Below are 27,112 nucleotides of genomic sequence, written 5' to 3'. Positions count from 1 at the left end.
AACATTACAGGATTTATTCTGTGTGTATTAGAAAGAGAAAGCTAAATACACTGCAGCCCTTCCTTGAGTCTGAGACTTCACAAAGGTACAGAGAGCGAAAAGAACAATGATTCCATCAATATAAAAAGGATGGCACTATGAAAATTAGCGACACGAGATGTAAATCCTCCTAACCCGAAAAAGCAGCTGAGTCACAGAGGGTTGGACTGAAGTAAATAAAAGGAGCAATGAAAAGGATTTGGGGAATAGGAGATCGGAAGTTGCTCAGAAAGCAGGTCCCCAACCAGATGCAAGATGGGAAAGAAAAAGCTCCAAATAAGATCAGAAATATTTAGGGACATACTACAACGGCCATTAAATACTAGAGTCCATTAATTGCAGCTGAGGCAAGAAACTCCAATCTGGGATTTCCTACCAACATGCATAGGAGACCCAAAGATTCCACCCCCGCCAACGCCCCCCCCACCCCCACACAAAACAAAACCCACATATCAAACACACACACACGCTTTGAAAGCCATTACTGTTCTGTTCTCAAGTCCTTACTTAAAAAGAATAAAAACAAGATTCCCTACAAAACAATCTGATAGTTTCCAGCAACAAAAAAAAAAATTATTTATTTTAGGCAAAATTCCACATATTTCTCTGCTGTTTTCCCTTTAGCTCTATCCTAGGTAAGTCCCAGAAAGGTATTTGTTACCTAAGCTAAAGAAATTCTGATTACACCACTGAACACAAGGAAAACAGTGAAAATAAAAATAGAGCCCATTGCAGATAAAATACAAAAAGAAGTTTCAGCAAACCCAGTGTCCAAAAAACCTCAAGCTCTTCTCAACAAACGAAATAAAAATTCAACCTATACAATCCATATTTAAACACTCATTACAGTGTAATTCCTTTAGTTACACATTCTAAAAAATATTAAAGAATTATCTGTATTTTAAGCAAACAAAAAGTATACTCATTTCTCAGATGGACGAGCAATTCCTGAACCATACCATCTGTACAGAATTTTATTAGTTTAACACTAAAAGGTACCCAACAGGATGTTTCCCGGCACACACACAAGGCCACAGAACACAAAGTGACAAGCAGCCAGGACTAGTACAAAGAATGAGGTGGCTAAAGGCCAATGGGGTTTCCAAAAGAAACATTCAGCTTGCAGACTCCTCACAAAAGATGAAAAGAATCAAAGACAGAAACCAGGAGAACTCCACAGAATTTACTGCAGGATGGGACAGGGGGAGTTTGTGGAGAAGATGCTAATTGAAAGGTCTGTATTTGGAATTTAGAGGTTTGCCAGCTAGGCTAAGGTTATGGTATCTCTGCAGGCAGTGGGGCACTAATGACTGGGGACAGAGCTTGTTCTGCAGCACAAGTTGAACGTGAAATTGCTTCCCAACTCCTCCAGCCAACGTCTAGGGGGAGAATTACATACAAATTCTCCGTCAAGTCTTTGAAGAGTTTTCCAGAGTCCTGGGGGTATAAACAATCTTTATAAAGAAAGAGAAAAGTCCAGAACTGATCAGTGAGTCTTCTTGGTAGAGCCAAAGCCAGAGAAACCCATCACAGCTGCCATTTCATCATCCTCTTCAAATGTCAAGTCTTCCTCTGCCCTCCTCTTCTTCTCTCTCTGTTTTTCCTTCTTATAGGCTTTGGCCTTTTCCTCCTGCAATACAAGGAAAGAAATGCAGTGTGATTCTAACTTTCTTATACCACAAACCCTTTAAGATAGAAGGTCTGGACACTTATCAGTCAGTCTAATTTCTATCACCAACATAGGGAGACAGGATTCTTTTCAGTCTGAAGGACAGACAATGGATGGAAGGAAAATGGTGGACTTGGAGGAGAGTGGCTTCCCACAGGGAAAGGCCATGGTCCGGTGATCCTAACAGGTAAATTACACCTAAGAGGATTATACTGCAATAGTTTTGTGAGATTCTCAGCTTCCCCTGTTAAACAAATGCCAAAGACTTAATCGGAAATTCAACAAGGCAAAAGGAGAGTTGTTTTTAAAACAGGAGACATTTATCTTGTACTGATGCCCTGTTCCAACAACTGTGGTGCTGAATGACAGCTACAGACAATGTCACTGTCTGACGGCTTTTGATGCAGCAGAGTGAGAGCTGCTCAGTGGAACATAAGCTGAGTTCTGAGTGGCTCGGGGGAATAAAGGGTGGCTTAAAAGGGTTTTTCATTGAAACATTCTGATTAGAGCATTCTACAAAGATCGCAGGCCCTGGAACGGCGCCAGACTTGTGCTGGGGGTATGCAGAAGTGTGACTTCAGCCCCCAACTCAGCAGCAGTTCCTGTTGGTGCTGGAGCTCAAGGTCTCTCAGTGTTTTCCATCACCACCTGCATGTCTATCGCTTTGTAACTCCAACACAGGGGATTTAGTCTAAAACAGCCATACTCAGTAGTATGTGACAGCAATAAGCTGCTTATTTTTTAGAATATATAGACTTCCATCAGTTTTTCATCCTAAGGAATTTCCTGCACCCCTAATATGTCTCTGCATTTGTATTTCCCTAAATAGATTAATAAAAATTCCTTGGGTTCATCAGCAACAAAACCTGCAGTTGACCAGCTTTGTCCCAACCAAGCCAATACAGTTGGAGGCCATGTTTTAGGATTCCGTTGGTGGCCCTGTGGATAACCCCTGCTGTAGAATAAAGCTCAGAGAATCTGGAAACCAAGGTGGCAGGGGAGCCTTATGTATCAGGAGCTTTTTTTTGTAATGACCATTCATAGGAAATAAAAGCATCAAAGAGCTCAGGCACGTACAAGATGCTTTTCAACTCCCAGAAGAACTTTCCTGGTTATTTTGAAATGAAATCTGAGGCAAATCTTCATTCTAGGGCTTTGCTTTTGCCATTTAAAAACATGTTCAAGAGGGAAGGAAGTAACATGGGGCATTTGATTTTAACAGAGTTCCTGTGTGCACATTTCAAGCTTCTTAAAGCTCTGGCACCCATGGGAGTGGCATAGATGCGGTAAACATAGGAGAAGTTCCTCTCCTTCCTCAGCACCAGAAGCCATGGCAGTATGGAAATATATAAGGAAATATATGAAAAGTCAGCTTTAATTACCAGTTTCTGAGCCCTGGGACCACATGCAGGTTATGGGAGTTATATATTGAATGTTATATATTCTGATCAGTGTCACTATGGTTGAAAACATGAGGATGACAGTTTTGTATGAAAACAACTACTCTGACAATTCAGATAAAGGACTTTTTTGGGGGAGAGAGAAGAGAAGACCTTCTTTTAACCCCGCAGAGATCCTGGTGTACTGGGAGCACCTGCTGCCAACATTCTTTGCACATTTTTGTTTGATAGTTAGACACATGGTGGCAGATGACAGAACGAGGAGTAATGGTCTCAAGTTGCAGTGGGGGAAGTTTAGATTGGATATTAGGAAAAACTTTTTCACTAAGAGGGTGCTGAAACACTGGAATGCGTTACCTAGGGAGGTGGTAGAATCTCCTTCCTTAGAGGTTTTTAAGGTCAGGCTTGACAAAGCCCTGGCTGGGATGATTTAACTGGGAATTGGTCCTGCTTCGAGCAGGGGGTTGGACTAGATGACCTTCTGGGGTCCCTTCCAACCCTGATATTCTATGATTCCTTCAATGAAGATGTCATTTCTTTCAGGTCATGCTAAATTGTTGAAATGCTGCCATTGCCTCACCTCTTCTCTGAGCTCCTTCATCCTCTCCTCAAAGTCATAGTCCTTTTGCTTCTCCTCCATTTTCTTCTTGTTCACTTCAAAGCGTTTTTTCACTTGATCTAGTGTGGAGCGCTCCACCCTCATGGACATGCCCAGATTCCTTTGATCTGGAGGGGACAGGAATGGACAGAGCAGCCATGTTACTTCTACTTCAGTGCCCATTAAATATCCGCAGACAGCCTATTCCAGGACCCAAAATTAGAAGTTTCAACACACAGTGTCATTTTAACCTCCTCCAATTCCCATTCCACCCCCATACATCCCCTTGCACCAGTGTTCCCCAGCCCATTTTGAGTGCCACCATAGAGCCCAATTAACTGTTGCCCTGTACTTTGTGTAGTCATTTACTCAAATGCAAAGCAGATGTAAAATGCTGCCATTCTGATTAGTAGCACTTTATACCCACTTCGCACTAACAGGGCAACAGTAAATCCAGCCCACAATGTGCTCACTGCCAATGCTTCACAAGTGCAACCTCTGAAAGATCAATTAGGGAAAAATGCCCCAGAAGTGATTTGCTGGTAGAGCTCTGTGCTACTAGACAGCAAATTAGAGCTCCGGTCTCCATTTTAGCCCCTGGTTTCCACATTCTGTGCAGTTTGCAGTGTCTGACAGGTGATGAGTTTTAAAGGGATATTTCCACAATCTAAAACAGTGGTTCCCCACATTTTTTTGTCCAAGTCCTGCCCCCCGCACCTGGAGCTACAGTTGGGAACCAGGGCCAGGGGCTGCAGTCAGGAACAGGGCTGGTGCTGCAGCTAGACCTCAGCTGGGAGTCGGGCTGGGTGGCACTTCCTTCCCAACCCCGGGGGGGGGGGGGGAAGAAGGGGGGGCTGACCCAGGCTCCGCTGCACCCTGAATGTTTCTCCACATCCCCCTACGGGGGGCGCGCCCCACAGTTTGCGGACCGCTGCTCTAAAACCTAGTCAAAATTAAAATGTATATTTAAGATCCACACCTGCACCTGAGCCCCCAAACCAGTGTGTGTGGATTTACAATCACCTGTATCTATTTTTTATTGTTTCTCTCTCTTCCATGTCTGTGTGAAAGAGCCACACAAACAGGAAGAAAACCACAACATCATTGATAAAGTTTGCAGATGACACAAAAACTGGGGGAGTAGTAAATAAATGAAAAGGACAGGTCACTGACTCAGAGCAATTGGGATTGCGTGGTAAACTGGGCGCAAGCAAACAATATGCATTTTAGTACAGCTAAATGTAAATTGTATACAGCGAGGAACAGAGGCCATACTTACAGGATGGAGGACTTTATGCTGGGAAGCAATGAGTGAAAGATTTGGGGGTAATGGTGGATAATCAGCTGAACGTGAGCTCCCAATGACACCATGGCCAAAAGAGCTAATGTGATCCCGGGATGCATAAAAAGGGAATTCTCAAGTGGGAGCAGAGAGGTTATTTTAGCTCTAAAAACAACAAGGAGTCCTTACAGCACCTTAGAGACTAAAATTTATTTGGGCATAAAGCTTTTGTGGGCTATAACCCACTTCATCAGATGCATGGAGTGAAAAATACAGTAAGCAGGTATAAATATACAGCACATGAAAAGATGGGAGTTGCCTTACCAAGTTTTATTTCTGTATCTGACACTGGTGTGACCGCTGCTGGAATATTGTGTGCAGTTCTGGTGCCCACAATTCAAGAAGGATGTTGATAAATTGGACAGGGTTCAGAGAAGAGTCATGATAAAGGATTAAAAACCTGCTCTATAGTGATAATCAAAGAGCTCAATCTATTTAGCTTAACAAAAAGAAAGTTAACGGGTGATTTGATTACAGTCTATAAGTAACTACAAGGGGAACAAATATTTACTAATGGACTCTTCAGTATAAGCAGAGAAAGATATAGCACAATCCAATGGTTGGAAGTTGAAGCTAGACAAATTCAGTCTGGAAATAAAGTGTAATTTTTTTGACAGCGATGGTAATTAACCATTGAAACAATTTACCAAGGGTTGTGGTAGATTCTCCATCACCATTTTAAAATCAAGATTGGATGTTTTTTCCTAAAAGCTTTGCTCTAGAAATTATTTTTGGGAAGTTCTCTGGCCTGTGTTATACAGGTGGTCAGACATAATGATCACAATGGTCCCTTCCAGCCTTGGAATCTATGAATGAAACGGGGGAAACTGCATGACTATACAAGGGAAACTGTGCTTTTGACAGCACTTGGTAAAGAAGCAGTTTCACATGTAAACTAAAAAAGGAGGGTTGGGAGAGAAAGGCCCATGTCTCATTTTTTCAGTGACAATAATCTTAGTCAGTACTCATAATAATAGGAAACAAAATATTTACACACAAAAGTGTGACAAGTTGACTTGTTCCTTTAAAGGTGCCACGATGGTAGCCCCTATCCCATCCCAGATATTTTGAAATGTCGGGAGTTGAGAATGGAAATCCAACTCTGTCCTGTCCACAAAAGGTGCAAGTGACTGGAGAGATGTAGAGTGCTGATGTGGGAGACACTACTTATCAGAATCAAGTTCTGCCATAGCAGCAGACCTCTTCAGTGATGACAGAGCAAAAAGAAAAAAAAATCAGTGGCATTTTGTAGAAGCTCAGTGTTAAGCAGAAAGAAAAGGAGTACTTGTGGCACCTTAGAGACTAACCAATTTATTTGAGCATAAGCTTTCATGAGCCACAGCTCACTTCAATACAGACTAACATGGCTGTTACTCTGAAAAGTGTTAAGCAGAGAATTTCTAGTCATTGGTAAAATGCAGGCAGCGAGATTAAAGAGCTGCCCATCCTCCAATGAAACACCAAGATAAATAATTATAAATAACAGATTCATAGAAACTGATTAGGGTAATTCAACGCTCTCTATAACAAGTGGAGTTGATTATGAACAAGTTTCCATGTGGCAGTGTTTCCAAAGCACTTATGCCTGGCCAATTCACCATGAATTCTTGGCGTCCTGCCACCACACTGCCAGATAGTCTGCTGCCTGTCTGGGACATGCCTTAGGGCAGCAGATTGCTTTGGAACCACCAATGCCATCAGCAGTTAAGGAGCAGTACAAAGCTCAGGCACAAGATTGCTACATGTCTGAAACCAGCTTCAGAGTGGTCCAGAGATACTAGGCAGTTTCACTTTGCATCCAGCATTCTCAAACTTCATTCTGTGAATGAGTTTTTATAAAAAGAGAGATACCCTTGCACACCACCTCCCTTCCCAATCAGCAACTCCCCCAGGATCTTACAAAAAGGATAGAGGTTAATAATAAGTGAAGATCATGCAGGGAGGAAATAAATGTGTCCCAGAATTTCTACTTCCAAATTCTATTGAAATGTAGATTCATCTCTCACCACCTGACCCGCAATGTGTGTCAAATATAGGCCTGTTCTCCTAACAGAGCCATATTTAAATACATTTCAACAAACTACAGTGGTTTACCCTCAACACTCTTAAAAATCCCTTTTTTTCCCTGATTTTTCTTGCTTTTCACTTCAATAGGTTTATTTTGAAAATTTTTTGCATTGTTCATTTTTCCATACTCAAAACTTCCAACATTCTCTCTTCCCTCTGATTTCCTATGTTCGTCTCTTCCCGCAGTATTCTCCTATGATTTTCTCCCATGCCCCTTTAGCTCCCCAGAATTGGGCAACTGGTCCAAAGATTATCCCAGACTACACAGTCCCATTCCATTAGTTTACCTTTTGTGTACAACGGAAAAAGAATCACAAAACTCAGATTTGTTATTATGCAATACAACAAAGTCTTATATAGTTGCTATTGTAAACTCATGGGGTGAAAATGTTCACAACTGATGCATGCACAATTTAAACTTTCTAGAACAGTGGAATTGCCTCATTTCAATTCACATCCTTCATCAATAGTAAGGAAGCAGATCCATAGACAATTCAAATACTTTGATGACCCCACAGTGGTTCATGAATTCAGAGGTTTTCAAGTTGTGATTCATCCAGGATGCCTGTGCTTATCTAGGACAAAAATGTTCCAGAACCCAACTGTAAACAAGGACTGCACCCAGAATCTGTACTCTGCTCCTCTTTGACTTAGAACATCCCAAAAGGAATGTCTCTGAGGAAGAGAGGAGGCGGCAAGGTTAGCGAGGATCTGCGGAGGTAACACATTCTATTAATATAAGTTAGTGCGTGAATAATGTCAATTTTTCCTTCAAAGATTGTCTTTGAAACCACTCATTGCAGAAGACTAGAAAGTAACATCAGAGCGAAAGAGCGGTGTTGAACGAGCCTCTAATTAAACAGAGAATCCCGTTCAAACTGTGTAACTTTGGACGGTGTCCAGAATGTAACCCGTTTTGGAGAGGTGTCATTCATAATCTTGCTCAGGGAGTTAAGAGCATTCATGGCACCATGACACTCAGCACCATGAGGTAAAATCTGGCTGGTGCACTAGTTGCTCTGTGACTAGCTGCACTGTCTCTAACTCTTCAAATGTATCAAGCAGCAGCAATGCCAGTCCCTTTGAGAAATCCAGAGTTGCTTTGTGAAAGTCAGACTTTGACTAGGCTCCAACAGCACTTTCTCTGCATTTGATCAGCCTCTGAAACAGGCAGATTGCAAGAGATCTTGAGCCACTCTGCCAATTGGCTGGCTAAGCCAAAATTATCCTAAGAGCAGACACACTTGAAAACTTTGTCTTCTTAAGTGAGGAGCCACCACAGATAAATACCCTGAGGCTTTGGAAAATGCAAAATGCCAATACCTTGTATTGGAAATGCTTGTTGCTGAACTGGAACTTTGGACATTTCCTGGGTCTTTCTCTTATAAAAATACAAAAATAAATGTCTGAGCACATTAAACCTGTGCTGTGAAATAATGGAAGGAATATTTGACAGAGAAACTATGTAAGACTTAATTCTTAATGTATTTGTTTAGCTTTTTAGAATAGAGATAAGACAAAGGCACTTTTTTTTTTAAGGACTTAAGAAAAATACAAGTACAGGGAATAGAAGCCTTTGCCTTTGAACTCAACAGACACTGTTCCCATAGTACCAATCTTTAAAAGGGAAGTAATTTTTCCCCACAGCACCTTCTTGTGAGAAAGACCCCTAAAAAGAGAGAGAAAATACAAAACAACTGCCATTTCCCATCATTTCTAGCACCCATGTGTCTGACTGAAATGGAAAAGGAAACATGAAGCAGTCTATCCCCAAAAAGTATTGTAAGGGGAACAGATGAGGAAAGAAACTATTTGGGGCTTTTATAGATGCCATGAAACCTGCTCTTTGATAGAGGAACAATGGCTTTGAGGAACAATGGCTTTGAGGAAAAAGTGGTCTCTATGAAAGTGGGACATAACGGACTTACACTCCCACTATCTTCCTTTTCAAACGCATGAGAGATCCACAATGAAACAAAAATAGATAATTGATATTTGGGTCTTTAGAACAGGAAGACTGAAGATCTATCTACATTTTTATATGGCCCCCACCACTGTATCACTGAAGTACTCCACAAATATCATTGAATTTGACCAATTCATTTCCTTTACTATTGCTGGTACTGTGGCCAGATGAGCCCACAACTTCCTAGCCATATCCAAAAGACCTTTAATATTGGGTCAGAAACCTTTTTTTGCTCTGTGCACACCCAAGAACGTATCAAAAATTCGGAGACTTTTCATTTTGGGCTAGAAAGAGGGGAAAGTCCAGAGCCCTGGGCATCTAGACTATGATCTCTAGAAAGGCCTTGGAATCTTCGGGTGGTGACACAGAAGAAAGGACCATAGCTTCCACAGACAGTGAAGACAACAATCCTCTATTTCCTCCTCTTATTCCTCCTTCCTCAGTTTTTAACCAATTCCTTCTTTCTAGGAGATGGGGATATTAAAGTAATATGGGAATTAGAATCAGAAACTCTCTCTAAGGACTTTCTTTCGAATACTCAGAGGATGCTGAAGCCAGTTACAGCACAGACCATATTTATGATGAATGCAACAGTGGCTGCCTCCAACTGCCACAGCATCCTAAAATGGTGGTTTGTGTCACTCTTGTATGACACTGCACCAGACATAAAAGCAGCATATGAGGAAGGGACCTACTAGTGAAAGTGGCACTGTTTATAGTCAGTTCCTGGAACAATACCAAAGTATGTTTCTGTTAACTTGGACTGATCAAATCTTTCTGTGTGCCTATGCACCATAGCAGAGTCAAATTATACTAATCCCTTATGAGCTATAGATCCACATTCCAGCTCCAAAGTCAGATGAACAGCTCCTCCACTGAGAGGACAGTATGTCCTCCATGTCCTCTAAAATTTCTGCCTTTAGGTGGTGTAAAGACTTGACTAGTGTAGACTGGGAAACTAAATCCCAGTGGTCACCCCCCACAGAAGAACGAGTTGTCAAAACCTTTAAGAACTGATGAAATCACCCCTGGTAACTTCCTCAGAACAGATGGGTTCTCAGTGTTGTTAGATGTTCGGCTGCGTGTGTGTGTTCTCCGTGTGCTGCCCCAGCTCTGCGCAGACAGCTGGCACAGCAGACCTCGAGTGAACCATCCAATGTCCACGAGATCCATTAAGGTACAAAAGCACCAGGCCAGGTATATTGTCGACAAAACACAGTAACAGCACCTGGCAGACTCTACGAGGATACTAAGACATGTATGCCCACGACAACGGACGGAGCTCAGTGAATGGACGGACTTTTCCATTTCCCCCTCAGCTGGACCAAGACACTCGCTTTATACCCTGATACAAACAAGTTATGTACTGCCCTCTGACATAGTTAGTTATTGCCCCCTGACGTGCTAGTTATCACCCATCCCCCTTGTACATGGTGGTTCGATCAAAACATCTCAATTCATCACACTGTCATCCTGACCTTATCTTTCAGGAGGGGACACTGTGTTCCTGTTATCCATGGGCAATGTTTTTACACCATCCTTAATATCGGGATATTCTGGTACCATTCTTCTGGGAAGTGTTTGCGGGAGTGCTCTGTGCCTAGCAGTGCTTAGGAATGTGTGTTTCTGCAATACCCACCCCCTTCTTGCTGGGCTCTGTGAGCCTGCAAGCAGGCAGAGCCTGGTGTTTTCTCACAGCCTGACTTTTGCTACCTTTGCTTTATATCAGCAAAGCCTGCCCACTGCTTTAGCTCAGGCCTCATACCCGGCCTCTGATACAAGGGTTTATATCTCAGGCTCTCTTCCTACTACACTCAGGACTGAGGACTACTTAGATTGAGAACTCTTTGACTGATCACTTTGGACTAGGATGTTGAGATCTCCTTTTCCACCACTTTTTTTCCCATAGCAACAAATGGAGAAATCTGTCTTGCCTTCCTTCTTCACTTCTGACCTGAGGTGATGGATCCCAACTCTCTCCCGTTTCCTTGAATAAAACGATATCTGTGCCTGCCTTGATGATGATGGCCTCTGATTAACGTCTGGACAATGCTGACCTCAAAGGCAGAGAACACAGGCTCCAACCTGAGGACTTAGACACTGACAAATTAATCAGCTTTGAAGAGTAGGGGCATGGAGTCAAATCCTCCTCCATCAGGAAGACCTCCTTCTCCACTCCCATCATGCTTTACGGGGGACAAACCCACACAGGATGAACACCTGCTGGGACAGTACTTCTCTCCTAAGCACTCTACTCACTAATAGGTTGATCTACAGCAGATATTTTACTCAGCAAGAAACATACTTTGTGAATCCAGCCTCTCATTCTGGGTCAGCTGCAATTCCAACAGAGTCAAGACCAACAGAATTGCTCAGTCACTACAAATTTATTTTAAAAATTCAACACTACAGCTATACCTAATTATAAAATAGGAAAGCTAAGCCAATGTGAAATTTAAACTAACCAGAAGATAAAGTTGAGAGAACAGGAGTTCCTACTTCCATGAATGATCACACAAATAGAAAAAGGAAATGAGAGTTGGACCAGAGGATGCGGGGTAGCTTTTTATATGTCATGTCATGGAACCTTTTGATCCCATCTCGGCACAAGCATCTCCTGAATGGTTGTGTTGCTATCAACAGGAGCCCGGTACATGGCTTGCACAGTATAGCTCTACAAGGCAATTCAATAATTCTTTATAAACAAAGTAGTTAATCCCCACAACACCCCTGTGTATTTGATCCATGTTTTACAGATGAGGAAACAGACACAGAGGTTGTTCAGAGCCAAGGAGGGAGACCGGGTCAGAGTTGGTAACAGAGCTCAGGAATTCATTATGCTCACACCACTTCCGTCTAACAGAGGGATCTAGACATGAGGGGACATATCCCTATTCCTTCCTTAGGAATCTCCTTCCAACATTGATGCTCCAATGGTATTTATCATCCACTTTTAAAGTTCCCTGAGGAACTGCACAGCTTGCTGACAATGGGGTTCTCGAACAACAGAAATTCTGAAGCATTTTCTCACTCCCAATCCAATGAAGGACATAACTCTTGCAATTTCTCCTGAGCTCATTTCACACCAGTGGCCTCCAGCACCATGGAGAAGTTGTTAGGAGATAACAGGTCAGCATTTCCATGGCCCTCACCAGCAAATGTTGAGTAAATCCTAATATCAAAAGCATTTATTTCCACATGTGCCAACACTTGACACTGTAGGCCCTGGCCACACAGAATGAAGTACATTTGGTAGGGGAAAGGCTTGTAACAATATTTTAGTGATCACACAACATGGCATAGAGAAAATACATTATCCTTACGCTTTTTGCCATTGATATGATCCAAGAAGTTGATGGAGTCTTTCACCACACAGTCACATACATTACAGTAATATCTGGGGAGAAAGAGAGAAGGGATCAGCTCCAAAGCACAAAACAAAATTCATCCTGCAAGAATTTTCCTTTCACGCCAATTAAAGAGAGAAGTTCACCTGGACCTGGTTCAATTCCAGACAGCAGCCCTAGATTCAAAATACTGCACCGAAAGAAATCTAGAATGCTAGATAGTAAGCTAAGTATTCAGAAATATGGTAAGTAGGAGTCCAGCATTACACAGGAGCATTGAACTGTATTGTCTGGACTCTGATAAGCCTGATTCTGGGATAATAGCTTCTGGGATAATAGCTCCAGGTGAAAGGGAAGTTATCTACATCATAGAGAGCCCAAGAAACAATGTGAGCTAGTAGAATCACCACCCTATAAAGTCTGAAGGGATTGCTCCCACGTCCTACTTCCCACATTTGGGGAGGTGAGGTGAGAGAAAAGCTGGAAGAGAAACTGACCCATCTTTGCAGCTGTATGATGGCTTATTTTTGCTTTCAGTCAGCCCCTTTCTAACAGGAAACCCCTTCTCTCCCATCCATACATTTCTCTTGGTACCTTTTGCTACCTTCCTCTGACAACAGGCTACTGAAATGCTTATTACTACTCTAGGCGATCTTTAAAGCTCCTTGTTCCAGAGACTTGATGGCTCAGAATACTGGTGATGGGTTAAGGAGACTTTCACTAGCTTAAATGTAACGCCTGTCAATAGTAACCAAGAGTCCCGACTACAGCAGAGACCTTTGGGGATTTCTGTAACGCAAACAGCTCTCAGCCCCATTTCTAGTGGAGAAGTATCTAGATCACAAAGCATCTTAATATGCAACTTGCCTCCTATTGCCAGTCTTAGCCAAGAACTGACCAGGCTATAGATTGCCTAGAGGTTGTTCCCAGAGTGGCTGAGAAACACTGATGTGGAGTGGTAAGGGAGGAAGAAGCTTGTACTGCTGCACTTCTGGCCATAATTCCAGAAAGTTAATTTCCAGATTTAACACAATATAGACGCTGGTCGAAGTTGCTGTAACTAAAAAGTCTTCCTCCTGTGCTGCTGAGAACGTACAAAAACTGGCACTCTATAAGGGTTCCTTGCTTTGCCATGACCCTAGTTGCACGTAAGACTATCCTGAGACTTTTTCTTTGTTAACATCTGAACGCATGAGAGCCTGGAAAAAAAATAAAGGTGCTTTACCCTCCCATCTCTGACTGAGGGGTAGTTTTGGTGATGACAATGGTTTTCCCCAGCTTGGATTCCAGATCCACTTTATAGTCTCGGTGCCGCAGAAGTTCCCTCTTGACAGGCTGAACTGGTTTGCCTAAAAACAAACACACAACAGAACTTCTTCAGAAAGGTTTGGGAACCTAAAACAATGGATCACAAGTTGCTCACAGTGGAGAAGGCCATAGAGAACCATTGGGCCATCTGGTTCACGCTGGGATTCCATTTCTAAAAGAGTAATTCTTCCCTGCATTGTAGGGAACATAAGAGTAAGTGATAGTTTATAATTAATAAGATTGCTAAAGAATCCCCAGTCAACCAGTTGGGCCACAATCTGAGCTCTTCCCATTTCCAGATGTTGATCATTCCTCCATCTCTATATGGAATAGAACAGGAAAGGAATAAGGTTCCTGGCCTTTTTTTTTTTTCTTCCCTTCAAAAACATATTCTATGACAAACAAAGGAAAAGGAACAGAGGACAAACTGGCCCTGAATTCCTGTTATTTGCTTCCAGCTGATTTCCCTCTCACACTCAAAGGGGCTGGATGAGTCACTGTAAGACACAGGTGGGCACACTGCAGCCCTTCAGACATTTTAATCTGGCCCTTGAGCACCTGCCAGGGAGTAGGGTCCAGGACTTGCCCCGCTCTGGGTCTCCAGTCAGGGAGAGGGGTCTTGCCCTGCTCCATGCATACCGTGGCTCCACAGAGCTCCTGGAAGCAGCAGCATGTCCCCCCCTCCAGCTCTAACACGTAGGGGCAACCAAGGGGCTCTGCACACTGCCTCCCCCAGCACCAGCCCTGCAGTTCCCATTGGCCAGGAACCACGGCAATGGGAGCTGCCGGGGCAGTGCCTGCGGATGGAGCAGCATGCAGAACTGCCTGGCCACGCTTCTGTGTAGGAGCCGGAGAGGGGACATGCCCCTGCTTCTGGGAGCTGCTTGAGATAAGCGCCAACCAGAGCCTGCATGCCGACCCCCTCCCGCGCCCCAACGCCCTGATCCCCCTCCTGCCCTCTGAACCCCTTGGTCCCACCCTCCTGTACCCCCTCACTCCTTCATCCCCAGACCCGCATCCCAGCCCGGAGCCCCTTCCCACACACTGAACTCATTTCTGGACCCACCACAGAGCCCACACCCCCTTCCGGAGCCTTCACTCCACCTGCACCCCAACCCCCAAGTTTGTGAGCATTCATGGCCCGCCATACAATTTCCATACCCAGATGTGGTCTTTGGGCCAAAAAGTTTGAACACTCCTGCTGCAAGAAAAACAGTCTGCCTGGAGTCAGTGCACTACTCACCATCTTTCTTCTCTCTCTCTTCCGTGAGCCGTTTCTCTGCAAGTTTCTCATATTCATCTTTATCCCACTTCCGACGGAAATCCAGGTTTTTAGTCTGCAAGGGAAACAAAATGTGAGGCTACACTGCACAACTCCACTAGCAGCAAGAAAAGACTGATCCTGGACAAAGCTGGAATTGTGTGGCTTGTTGGGCCATGGCAACAAGTAAGTGCACTAAAAGTGCACACTCCAATGACTTCCTCTTTACCCACAGCCAGGAGCAGGCGGGCTGGTGTAGGAAAATAACGCTTTGCAGTCGTACAGCACCTTTTAGCAGAGGATTTCATGGCTCTGCAAAAATGAAAGCTTAGGGAGCTCTTGAGATAATAATCCCCATTTTCCATTTATGAGACAAATAATGGGGTTTTAAAAATTATGGAAACAAATATTTATAAACACCAAGTGACAAAGCCCAATAATACAGAAAAAGTGACATCTCTCTCACCAAAGTCAATTAAATCTGAATCCACAAAAGATCATGCTGATAAACCTAAGATTGAGATACTCTTGAGAGATAAGTTTCAGAGTAACAGCCATGTTAGTCTGTATTCACAAAAAGAAAAGGAGTACTTGTGGCACCTTAGGTGCCACAAGTACTCCTTTTCTTGAGAGATAAATGCATACAAAGGTGTGTGTGCACATATGTCTATACCTGTACACATAGAGTACATGATGGTGTGGTACAGAGGTTTAATCAACATGATTATGAGATGGACGCCCTATTCACAAGAAACAAAGCCAAAGTGACTTATACAGAATATTCCAACTAAGTATGGCATACACAGAATACAAGTTGTAGAAAAACTAAGCACTTAAAAAAAAAATTAATTGGGCCCTGAAATTTTTGTATCCCTGCAATTGCAAAGGCCAGATTCCAAAAATACCAGGAGACCAACTGCACATATTTCTGGTGAGCTATGGCCTCTTAAGAATAACCTAGAATAGATCTTCTATGCATAAACATTTCACATTTACAGTTGTATCCCTGGTCCTTCCACGACTAGAAGTGAGTGTTGGGTTTCAATGGGAAATTAGGGACCTCCCCTTTCCAACGGGATAAGGCTCTTGATTCCAGCCCTGCAAGGTCATCACTAGGGCACTACCAAATTCATGGCCATGAAAAACATGTCATGGACCTTGAAATCTGGTCTTTGGGTGCTTTTACCCTATGCTATGCAGATTTCACGGGGGAGACCAATGTTTCTCAAATTGGGGGTCCTGACCCACAAGGGAGTTGCAGAGGGGTTGCAAGGTTATTTTAGAGGGGTCGTGGTATTGCCACACTTGCTTCTGTTCTGCCTTCAAAGCTGGGTGACCAGAGAACAGCGGCTATTGGCCAGGCACCCAGCTCTGAAGGCAGCACCCCACCAGCAGCAGCACAGAAGTCAGGGTGGCAACACCATTCCATGCCACCTTTACTTCTGCGCTGCTGCCTTCAGAGCTAGGCAGCCAGAGAGTGGCGGCTGCAGACTGAGGGCCCAGCTCTGCAGGCTGCAGTGCAAAAGTAAAGGTGGCAATACCATACCATGCCATCTTTATTTCTGCGCTGCTGCTGGTGGCGGTGGCTCTGCCTTCAGAGCTGGGTTCCCAGCCAGCAGCCGCTGCTCTCCGGCTCTGAAGATAGTACCATCACCAGCAGCAACACAGAAGTAAGGGTAGCAGTACTGCAACCTCCACTACAATAACCTGTGACCCACACACACACACAGCTCTTTTTGGGGTCAGGACCCCTACAATTACAACACAGTGACATTTCAGATTTAAATAGCTGAAATCATGAAATTTACTATTTTTAAAATCCCATGGCTATGAAATTGATCAAAATGGACCTTGAATTCGGTAGGGCCCTAGTCACATATCAGACTTTAAAATCATTACTTTTTTTTATTTGCAGAAAAGCTGTCTCAGGTCCAAAACCGTAACTCTCCTATTCCAGCGTCTCTGACAAATGGGGGAGAGGAGGGGAACAGGAAGAGAAAACACATTTCTGGAACGGAATTTTTTTTTTTTAAATGTCTTTTGATCAAAAACTAAGAATGCTCAAGTGAGTGCCAGGGAAGATGGGCAGTGACACTGTCAAATGTTCAAGGATACAGGATTAATTATGGAAAATAATTCATCACATGGATATGACCTCTGCACACATGATGTGCAAATTTTATCTAGGCATCAGTGGTGATGCCAAAATTAAGGTTGTGACAAGATATGCACTTGTGATTCAATTCAGTCTCCACGTTGCCACAATTATTTTTCAGATAACTGTTCTGCTCAGCCTTTCTGCCAGTCTCTGAGCCTCTCCCCCACCTATGCCCTATCCACAATTGTTAAAACACAAAGAAGAGCCCCATTCAGACTGATCTAATCATATATGTCCCTCTAGCAAACCACAAACGGTTCACTAAAGGCAGCAGCCAACTGGAGTGGTGCTTTCCCCATGCCTGAGGCATCTCAAGTAGCTAATCTCCCTCTCCTACCATAAAATCATAGAAGTGTAGGACTGGAAGAGACCTTGAGGTCATCTAGTTCAGTCCCCTGCACTCAAGGCAGAACTATGTAATAACTAGACCATTCCCGACAGCTGTTTATCTAACCTGCTCTTAAAAACCTCAAATGATGGAGGTTCCACAACTTCCTTAGGCAATTTGTTCCAGCGCTTAACTATCGTGACAGTTATCAAGATTTTTCCTAATGTCCAACCTAAACCTCCCTTGCTGCAATTTAAGCCCATTGCTTCTTGCCCTGTCCTCAGAGATTAAACAACAATTTTTCTCTCTCCTTCTTGTAACAACCTTTTATGTACCTGAAAACTGTTATCCTGTTTCCCTCTCTCCACACTAAACAAACCCAATTTCTTCAGTCTTCCCTCATAGGTCATGTTTTCCAGACCTTTAATCATTTTTGTTGTTCTCCTCTGGACTCTCTCCAATTTGTCCACATCTTTCCTGAAATGTGGCGCCCAGAACTGGACACAATACTCCAGCTGAGACCTTATCTGCGCAAAGTAGAGCAGAAGAATTACTTCTCATGTCTTACTTACAACACTCCTGCCAATACATCCCAGAATGTTTGCTTTATTTGCAACAGTGTTACACTGTTGAATCATATTTAGCTTATGATTCACTATAACTTCCAGATCCCTTTCCACAATACCTTCTCTTAGGGAGTCATTTCCCATTTTGTATGCATGCAAATGATTGTTCCTTCCTAAGTGAAATACTTTGCATTTGTCCTTACTGAATTTCATCGTATTTATAGAGTGCTGCGCAGATACAAATGTATACCCATGGATATAAATCGGTATCCATGGAACCACAGGGCTATCCCAGGAAACATGGCAGCGAAAGGAGCAGAACATGGGGCTGCTGCTCCCAAGAGCCAGCGCCCCGCACCGGCAGTTCCGCTGGCATGGCTGTACTGACCCCAACCCCACCCACTGGGGCTGGAACCAGGCTCACCGGTTGCGACCGGTCCCTGGTCGCGCTCCTGTGTTCAAACAGCGTGCACATCCCCAGACAGGAGATACAGACAGCTACGTGGAAGGAACAGGGGCAGAGCGGGGGATGGTACAGCCATGCAGGAGGAGCTGTCGGCAGGGGGCGCTGGCTCCTGGGAGCGGCAGCCCCATATTCTGCTCCTTTCGCCGCTGCGGTACCTGGGAGAGCCCTGTGGTTCCACGGACATAAATTTGTGTCCATACAGGGCTCTGCCTATTTACTTCAAACCATTTCTCTAGTTTGTCCAGATCATTTTGAATAGTAATTCTATCCTCCAAAGCACTTGTGACCCCTCCCAGCTTGGTATCGTTCGCAAATGTTCTAAGTGTACTCTCTATGCCATTATCTAAATCACTGATGAAGATGTTGAACAGAACCGGATCCAGAACTGATCCCTGCGGGACCCCACTTGCTATGTCCTTCCAGCTTGACTGTGAACCACTGATAACTACTCTCTGGGAATGGTTTTCCAATCAGTTATGCACCCATCCTAGAGTAGCTCCATTAGGCTGTATATCCCTAGTTTATTTATGAGAAGGTCATGTGAGACCGTATCAAAAGCCTTACTAAAGTCAAGATATACCACATCTACCACTTCTCCCTATCCATAAGGCTTGTTACCCTGTCAAAGAAAGCTATTAGGTTGGTTTGACACAATTTGGTCTCGACAAATCCATGTTGATTGTTACTTATCACCTCATTATATTCTAGGTGTTTGCAAATTGATTGCTTGATTATTTGCTCCATTAACTTTCTGGGTACTAAAGTTAAGCTGACTGGTCTGTAATTCCCTGCATTGTCCTTATTCCCCCCTTTTTTAAGATTAGCTCTATATTTGCCCTCTTCCAGTCCTCTGGAATCTCTCCAGTCTTCCATGAGTTTTTGAAGATAATCGCTAATGGTTCAGACATCTCCTCAGTCAGCTCCTTGAGTATTCTAACAGGAGTTCTCAGGACAAATATTTTGGTGGCCTCAGAATACGGCCACCAACTCTTGCTGGTGGCCGCACTCACACTTTTTCCATAAAATACTAATTAGCTTTAGGAAAACCAAATAAATATGAACAAATTACAATGATTTGGATGTGTAGATATTTATTGCTAGCTAGTAAGTCTGTTGTGAAGTGATATTAACAAACATACAAGTATCACTTTTCACAGCAGTCCTACTCAGCCCTGGCAAGCTTGGGGACAAATTAAGCCCTGGGAAGGCAGGGGGAACCAGGGGAGATGGGGGTTGGGGGAGGTAGCAGGGGGCTGGAACTTGAAGCCCTGCTGCAAGAGCCTGAAGCCTTGTGGCTGGAGGATAGGGTCCAGGGATGGAGCCCAAAGCCGTGTGGCCAGAGTCTGGGGCCTGTCTTCACGCAGCCAGAGCCCAGGGCAGGAGCCCGAAGCCGAAGCCTGAAGCCCCATGTCCAGAGCCTGCCACCCGAGGGCTGAAGCCCAAAGCCTGAGCCCCAACACCCCTGAGAATGCGGGGAACTCACTGGCTGCCTGGTCCTCCAGCATTGTGCCCCAGGTGACTCCAGAGGGGGGCAGGACCCAATCCCTGCTGGTAGCCCCAGCAACCAACATCAAGGCAATGCATCCAGAAGCAACAGGGAAGGGGAGCCCCACCCACCCATCACAGCCCAGAAGGCTGTGGCAGCAAGAAAAGCCCCTGATGGCCACATCTGAGAAACATTGCTCTTGGATGTATTTCATCAGGCCCTGCCACTTGAAGACATCTAACTTATCTAAGTAATTTTTAACTTGTTCTTTCCCTATTTTGGCCTCAGATCCTACCTCATTTTCACTGGCATTCACTATGTTAGACGTCCAATCATGACTAACCTTTTTGGTGAAAAACAAACAAAAAAATCAGTTAGCACTTCTACTATTTCCAGATTTTCTGTTATTATCTTTTCCCCCCTCACTGAGGAACAGGCCTAACCAGTCCTTGATCTTCCTCTTGCTTCTAGTGTATTTGTAGAATGTTTTCTTGTTACCCTTTGTGACTTTAGCTAGTTTAAACTCATTTTGTGCCTTGGCCTTTCTAATTTTGTCCTTACATCAATGATCCCTCTAATTTTTTCCACCCATGTGTGGAATAAATTTTGTTACGTGCACCAAGGTAATGTGTGAATGTGCGCTACCAGTAGAAACAAAAAACCTAGATATAATATATATTTTTAAAAAGTTACCAATAGGGATAATTACTCCAGCCAGAAATAAAAATTATGAAATGCATAGACCAGTCAAAAAACTAAAACACATTTTGAAAGAATAATATTACAGAGAATATATGCAAAAAGAAAAGGAGTACTTATGGCACCTTAGAGACTAACAAATTTATTTGAGCATAAGCTTTCATGAGCTACAGCTCACTTCATCGGATGAGAGACAATATATGTGCATTACAGGAAGTACCAAGAAGTAAAAACAACAACAGAGTTGGGAGATGTGTGACACAGAGAGAGATACAGCTGCTAGGGAAGTTTCTGAGAGATGCCCATCTGCTGTCTCTTTAAGGCACCCACTGAAAGCTCTCCTCCTCCTGAACCATGGCCCCCTTCCCCAGCTCTGCAGAGATGGGGTACATGTGCAGGGGAATAGACAGAGTGTGTGTGCACGTGAGAGACAGAGAGAGTCTGTGTGCTGGCTGCTGGGGAAGTCTGAGAGACCATGGACTATCTCTTTAAGGCACTCACTCACCCTGAGCCCTGTCCCCTCCACCCTGCTCTGTGGAGATACGGTACAGGGGCTGGGGGACACCCTGACATTAGCACCCTCCTTTCTCCACTCTGCACAGCCAGCAGAAGGGTACTGGGAGCAGCTGCAGGAGCAACATGGCTGAAAAGAAGCGGGGGGGGGGGCACCTGAACACATTGCTGGCTGGATGTGCATGGCTCTGCTAATCAACTGCGCAGCACTTGAATCTCTTCTGGGCGACCACACGTGACCAACCACACAGCTTACAAGGAACACAGCCCTGCATGCTTGTGTAGTTTGTTTAGATTTTTTTTTTTTTTTTTTTTTTGAGTTTCAGATCATTGAAGATTTCCTGGTCAAGCAAGCATGGTCTCTTGCCATAGTTCCTATCTTTCCTGCGCAGTGGGATAGTTGCTCTTGTGCCCTTAATGTCACCTCTGAAAAACTACCAACTCTCTCAGTCTGTTTTTCCCCTTAGACTTGCTTCCCATGGGATCTTACCTACCAACTTCCTGAGTTTGCTAAAGTCTGCCTTCTTGAAATCCATTATCTTTATTCTGCTGTTTTCCCTCCTACAATTCTTTAGAATCATGAATGCTACCATTTCATGCTCCCTTTCACTATAGCCCAGCCTGTTATTGATATAAGGTTGGGGGTAAAGTGGAAAAGAGAAAGAATTGCAGCTCAGGATAAGAGTGGAGACAGTTCAAGTTGAGATGGTGAACAGATAAGCAAAGTGTAGATGGAGCTTTAAAAATCACAACTGCTTATTTTCTTGCTTTTTACAATTTGTATTGGTAGACGATGCAATCTTAACTCAAGTTCACTGTATTTTTGGCAGGAAACACATGCAGGATTATAGCCAAGAGTGAGACAATTTCATTTTAAGTAGCCAATTAATTTTAATATGCTATTATATTTGCCAACATAGGATATTCTAATCAGTAAGTATTCCATCTCATGTATCTACTCTCTGTGTGTGCAGTTATATATTCCATTTGCTCCAAAAGATGAGGTTCTTTACCAGACCCAACACCCAGATGGTTATAAGTTAGGAACACTGACTAAGAAAGAGGTTCGTAAATGCTTAGACACTTCATTTTGTAGAAAAGTGTACCCCCACAACTTCAACTGATGATTAGGATCAAATATATGTTGTTCTCTAATTTTATTTTGCATGCATGCTTTTAATTTCACTTTGATAAAAAGAAAAACATTTATGTGAATAGTGGTTTCTCTGCTCGCAGCTGGGGAACAAAAAGAAACACTATATACCCTCAATACATGACACCTTTTCCTTACTTAACCAAATGAAGACTCCAATCATGATTAAAAAAATAAAAAATAACAAACATTTGAAATTATAGCAACAATACAATCATTCAAAACTTCCCCCTCCTGGCAATCCTTAAAATGGAATGAACATCCAGTGATAGGAATAAAAATGTCTTGGAAAGGGGTAGAAAACTTTTCTCATTTATTCCCAGAGCTTCCTAAGCATTGTAAAACATGTCAGAACTAAGATTATTAGCAGCCTCCCCATGTAAAAAAAAAAGGGAAATTCACAAAGTGCAAAATATTATGTTTTGGGGGTATTTTCCAGACTCTAGATTCTTCCACATAAAAACAGTATTATCACGAATCAAAGTCAGTTGAAGCCTTAAGAGAAGGCAACCTCGTTGCTGCTTCACTCTCTTTTTATAATAAAAAGTATGTAGTCTTTTGAAGATATTTTACCAGCATCCCCAGGCCAGACACAGTGAAATGAATTAGATCCAACTTCTGAATGACCTGTAACAAGGGCTTACCTAGTGATTCTAAAGGAACTTTTTCAGATTGATCTAACAGGGGATGGAGGTTGCCGCAAGCCCCTAAATCTTTATATTAACAATTGCTTATAGGTTACAGATGATATTTCCCCTGTAGATGACATCTGCTAAGGACTGAAAAGTACCCGAGGCCCCATGTTAATTGTAGGGCACAGACAAGTTGAATGGCTGTGAATGTGACATAGCAAAACAGAGACAAAGCTGAAAACGAAACCCAAGAGTCCTGATTCTAGTCCTGCTCTAACGAATGACCATCACATCCTCCTATGGCCAGGAATAGAATTCAGGGCCTGACTGTCTCCCGCACCAACCATTAGACCATTCTGCCCCTTGAATATTCCAGTTGTTTTGCTCATTTTTTCCACTATGTGACTCAAAGCAATGGAAAGCTTCGCCAAGGAAGCAGAAAATTATATATAAGCGCCCCGGTGGTGCTAACAACTGATTCTTTGGCATTACCTTTGTTTGTTAAAACAACAGTCTTGATCTCTAGTTAGCAAGTGGTTTTAATGAATGCCTTAACTTTTATCTCAACCTTATCCATGTGACCCCAATGCTCCTTTCATTCAGTTTCAACATGAAGCCCTGAAGGGTTTTTATGCAGTCAGAATGGCCTCCTCACAACCACATAGCATGGATTCAGCAACGTACGGCTAGTCTACATTGGCAACGCTAAAGCGCTGCCACAGCAGTGCTTTAACGTGGCTTGTGTGGTTGCGGCAGAGTGCTGAGAGAGAGGTCTCTCAGCGCTCTAAAAAAAACTACCTCCACAAGGGGTTTCAGAGTAGCAGCCGTGTTAGTCTGTATTTGCAAAAAGAAAAGGAGTACTAGAGACTCTAAGGTGCCACAAAAGGAGTACTTGTGGCACCTTAGAGAGTCTCTAGTACTCCTTTTCTTTCCACAAGGGATGTAGCTCCCAGCACTGGTGCACTGTCTACACTGGTGCTTTACAGCACTGAAACTTGCTGCACTCAGAGGGGTGTTTTTTCACACCCCTGAACGAGAAAGTTGCAGCACTGTAAGTTGCCAGTGTAGACAAGCCCTTAAACTGAGTGTTGGGATAAAAGAACTGGTAGCAGTTTGAGGCACCAGGAAGAATATGGTCTAGGGGAGTGAGGCTTCTCCACTTAGCAGATGGGCAATGAACAACAAAAATCGTTACTGTATACACAGTAACACAAAAGCCAATCTGGAAGCTGTCACTTTTTTCACAGATCAGAGGACAGAGGGGCTAAAAGGAAAAAAAAAAAAGAGGCCAGAGAAACACAGGGCTGGAACAAGGGAAGACAGCAGCAACATGAGAGATTTGGAAATCCTATCCCCAAGTGCAGAGAGAGAGAGAGAGAGAGACTCATGTCCCCCAAAAGCCCCTCAAGTAGCTCAGAATCTAAGAGCTCTCCCTGAATTTGCAGGGAAAGGTTCCCCAGCACTGAGGGGTTTTCAGAAAGCATAAGTCTATCTCTGGGCTTGGGGATAAGATATCTCCAAGCTTCTTTGCTTGAAGTTTAGTGAAAATAAAGTCTCTTCTACAGGGGATAATAAATATATTTGCCCAAGTGCATTTTTATGGGGGAACTCCACCCCCTTCTACTTGTGGCTCAGAAGAGCAGGGTTTCAAGTGCGACAGAGAACAGTGTCTGTCTTCTGCTCAGGTCAGGTTTTTGTTTCATTTTGTTTCTGAGAGGAGGGGGAAGAGAATGGTGAATTCTCCCTAGGTATCTTTTTGTAAGTTCAAGTTGGAAGAAGGAAGCAGTTACCCCAAATCTGTCCCTCTGCCCCTCAGCACTACCATCTTCTACATAGACTATAACCTGTCAGGTGTCTACTACAGCAATTCTCAAAACCCAGACTCCCACTAAACAACTGATAAAACCTACACTCATGCACATGAATGATCTAAGCATGCTGTCATCCACATATACCTGTAGAAGCATTTACACCTACTAGAAACATATCTGGTAGTCTAGTGCTTAGGATTTGGCACTCTCACTGCCACAGTAGGGATTTGTTTCCTGGTGTTGGCCTGCTTCAAGCAGGGGGTTGGACTAGATGACCTCCTGAGATCTCTTCCAACCCTAACCTTCCATGATTCTATGATCTCAACATATTAACATAAAAGTTTAACATTGATAAAATAAGAGTTCTGATCTTTCAGGAAAAGCCACAAAACAAATAAAGTATTTATAATAAAACAGCAATTTAAGACATCTTAAATTACATATACTTAAGTCACATAATAAGTGGTTGAGGGGATTTCAAACTAGTTATAAAAGAATTAGAGAAACCCCTGCAGGACCTACTATGCCACAAAGAAACCACTAGACAGATACACTCGCCTCCCATTCTACTACTGATTAAGGGAGCAAGTCTGGGGTCCAACTTTGTCAGAAAAAGCATACATAATGGCACAAGCCCCAAGGCTATGTCTAGACTAGCACTTTAGTCGGTAAAACTTTTGTCCATCAGGAGTGTGAAAAAACACACCCAACCGACTGACATAAGTTTCACCAACAAAAACACCAGTGTAGACAGTGCTATGTTGGCAGGAGAGGCTCTCTCCCATCACTCATTGGGGGTGGCTTAATTAAGCAGATGGGAGAGCTGTCTCCTGTCAGCATAGAGCAGCTACACGCGAAACCTTACAGTGACTACAGTCTGTAGTGGTGACCTAGCCTAAATAGAAACCTTCCACCTACCGTCCTGCAAACAAAATTCTATATGTACAGCAGAATAGGAGTCACAGACCAAAAGTGAGATGAACCTCACCCTCATTAGCATATCCAAAAAAACCCAACCACTGCACTCCTAGCTCCATCTCAGCCAAAACAGCAACAATCCTACTGCAAAATAGTGAAGGAGCAAAATCTAAATCTGAATAAGCACTTATGAATGGATTAACAGCAGTCCCAGATCTCCCAATATTAACCTCCAACCAATGGAGGAAACTTCTCCCAGAATAACTGAAACAAACAGTGATGAGGACACTACATCAAAACCCAGAACACTAATTAATGCAGTGGTTCTCAACAAGGGGGTACATCAACTCATTTAGATATTTGCCTAGTTTTACAATAAGCCACATAAAAAGCACTAGCAAAGTCAGTACAAACTAAAATTGCATACAGAAAATGGCTTGTTTATGCTCCTCGATATACTATAAACTGAAATGTAAGTACAAATTTATAATCCAATTGATTCTTTTTATAACTCTATGGTAAAAATGAGAAAGTCAGCTATTTTTCAGTAACAGTGAGCTGTGACACTTTTGTATTTGTATGTCTAATTTTGTAAGCAAGTAGTTTAAGTGAGGGGAAACTTGGGTGTACACAAGACAAATCAGACTCCTGAAAGGGGTACAGTCGTCCAGACAGTTGAGAGCCACTCAATTAATGTATCTGGAAAAACTAGATCAAAATCTCCACACTACACTGCAACTAACATCCCTGCCACGGAATGGGAAGAGCTAAAGCAGGCTCCCACCAAATACGAATCCTGTCCAAAAGCTAGCGGCGGACGCTGGGAGAGACAAAGCACAGCGCGACCGGAGAGGGGAACAACCCTCCAGCCAGAGAAGAGGCTGAGCCAGAGGGAGCGCGGCTCCGAAACACGACGGAGGGCGAGAACCTGCCTCAAGAGACCGGCCACGAGTTCAGGCTGCCCCGAGCGCACGGGGAAGGGAGTGAGCAAGCGCCAATTAAGACAGAACCTGGCCCCGAGCCAGGGCCCGGAAGCGGCCCCAGGCGGGCGGCGGCACAGAGCATCCCGGCAAGCGCCTCCAGGCTCGGAGTGGGGGTCTCCGCCCCGGCCGGGAGAGAGAACAGCCCTGGACTTCCCCTCGCGCCCCCTTCTTAACACCTACCCCGCTGCCCGACGCCATGTTGAATGTGAAGTGAATAAGGAACCAGAAAGGGCCGTGCTCTGGCAGCAAGAGTCGTAAAGTGAGCCAGTCCTCCCGAGTACCATAGAGTGGCGGCCGCGGTAGCTAGAGCGTAATATCGTTCTTTGAGATGAGACGGCAAGTGACTGGCGGAAGCGGATGTTCAAGGTTGCTCAGGCTGGGTGCTTGGAGCATGAGTAACTT

General features: G+C 43.7%; 1 protein-coding gene across 1 annotated transcript; it reads right to left on the bottom strand.

The window, feature by feature from the left end:
- ZMAT2 (zinc finger matrin-type 2) lies at nt 1-27,048 on the bottom strand. Its single transcript, XM_084636058.1, has 6 exons — nt 26,891-27,048; nt 14,980-15,073; nt 13,654-13,777; nt 12,405-12,478; nt 3,689-3,834; nt 1-1,669 (listed from the first exon to the last, which is right to left on the bottom strand). Exons 1-6 carry the CDS (start codon nt 26,906-26,908, stop codon nt 1,526-1,528), a joined length of 600 nt encoding a protein of 199 aa, XP_084492184.1. The 5' UTR covers nt 26,909-27,048; the 3' UTR covers nt 1-1,525.
- Between the last annotated feature and the right edge of the window lie 64 nt (nt 27,049-27,112).

Source organism: Lepidochelys olivacea (assembly GCF_965140295.1).
Source record: "Lepidochelys olivacea isolate rLepOli2 genome assembly, chromosome: 8".
NCBI classification, from domain to species: Eukaryota; Metazoa; Chordata; order Testudines; family Cheloniidae; genus Lepidochelys; species Lepidochelys olivacea.
This window is presented reverse-complemented; position numbering and strand designations above follow the sequence as displayed.

Coding starts and splice junctions, on each gene's coding strand:
- ZMAT2 (XM_084636058.1), bottom strand. Junction 3,835..12,404: donor TCATATCAATGGCAAAAAGC/GTAAGGATAATG, acceptor TGTCCCCTCCAG/ATCAAAGGAATCTGGGCATG. Junction 1,670..3,688: donor TGAAGGAGCTCAGAGAAGAG/GTGAGGCAATGG, acceptor CTTGTATTGCAG/GAGGAAAAGGCCAAAGCCTA.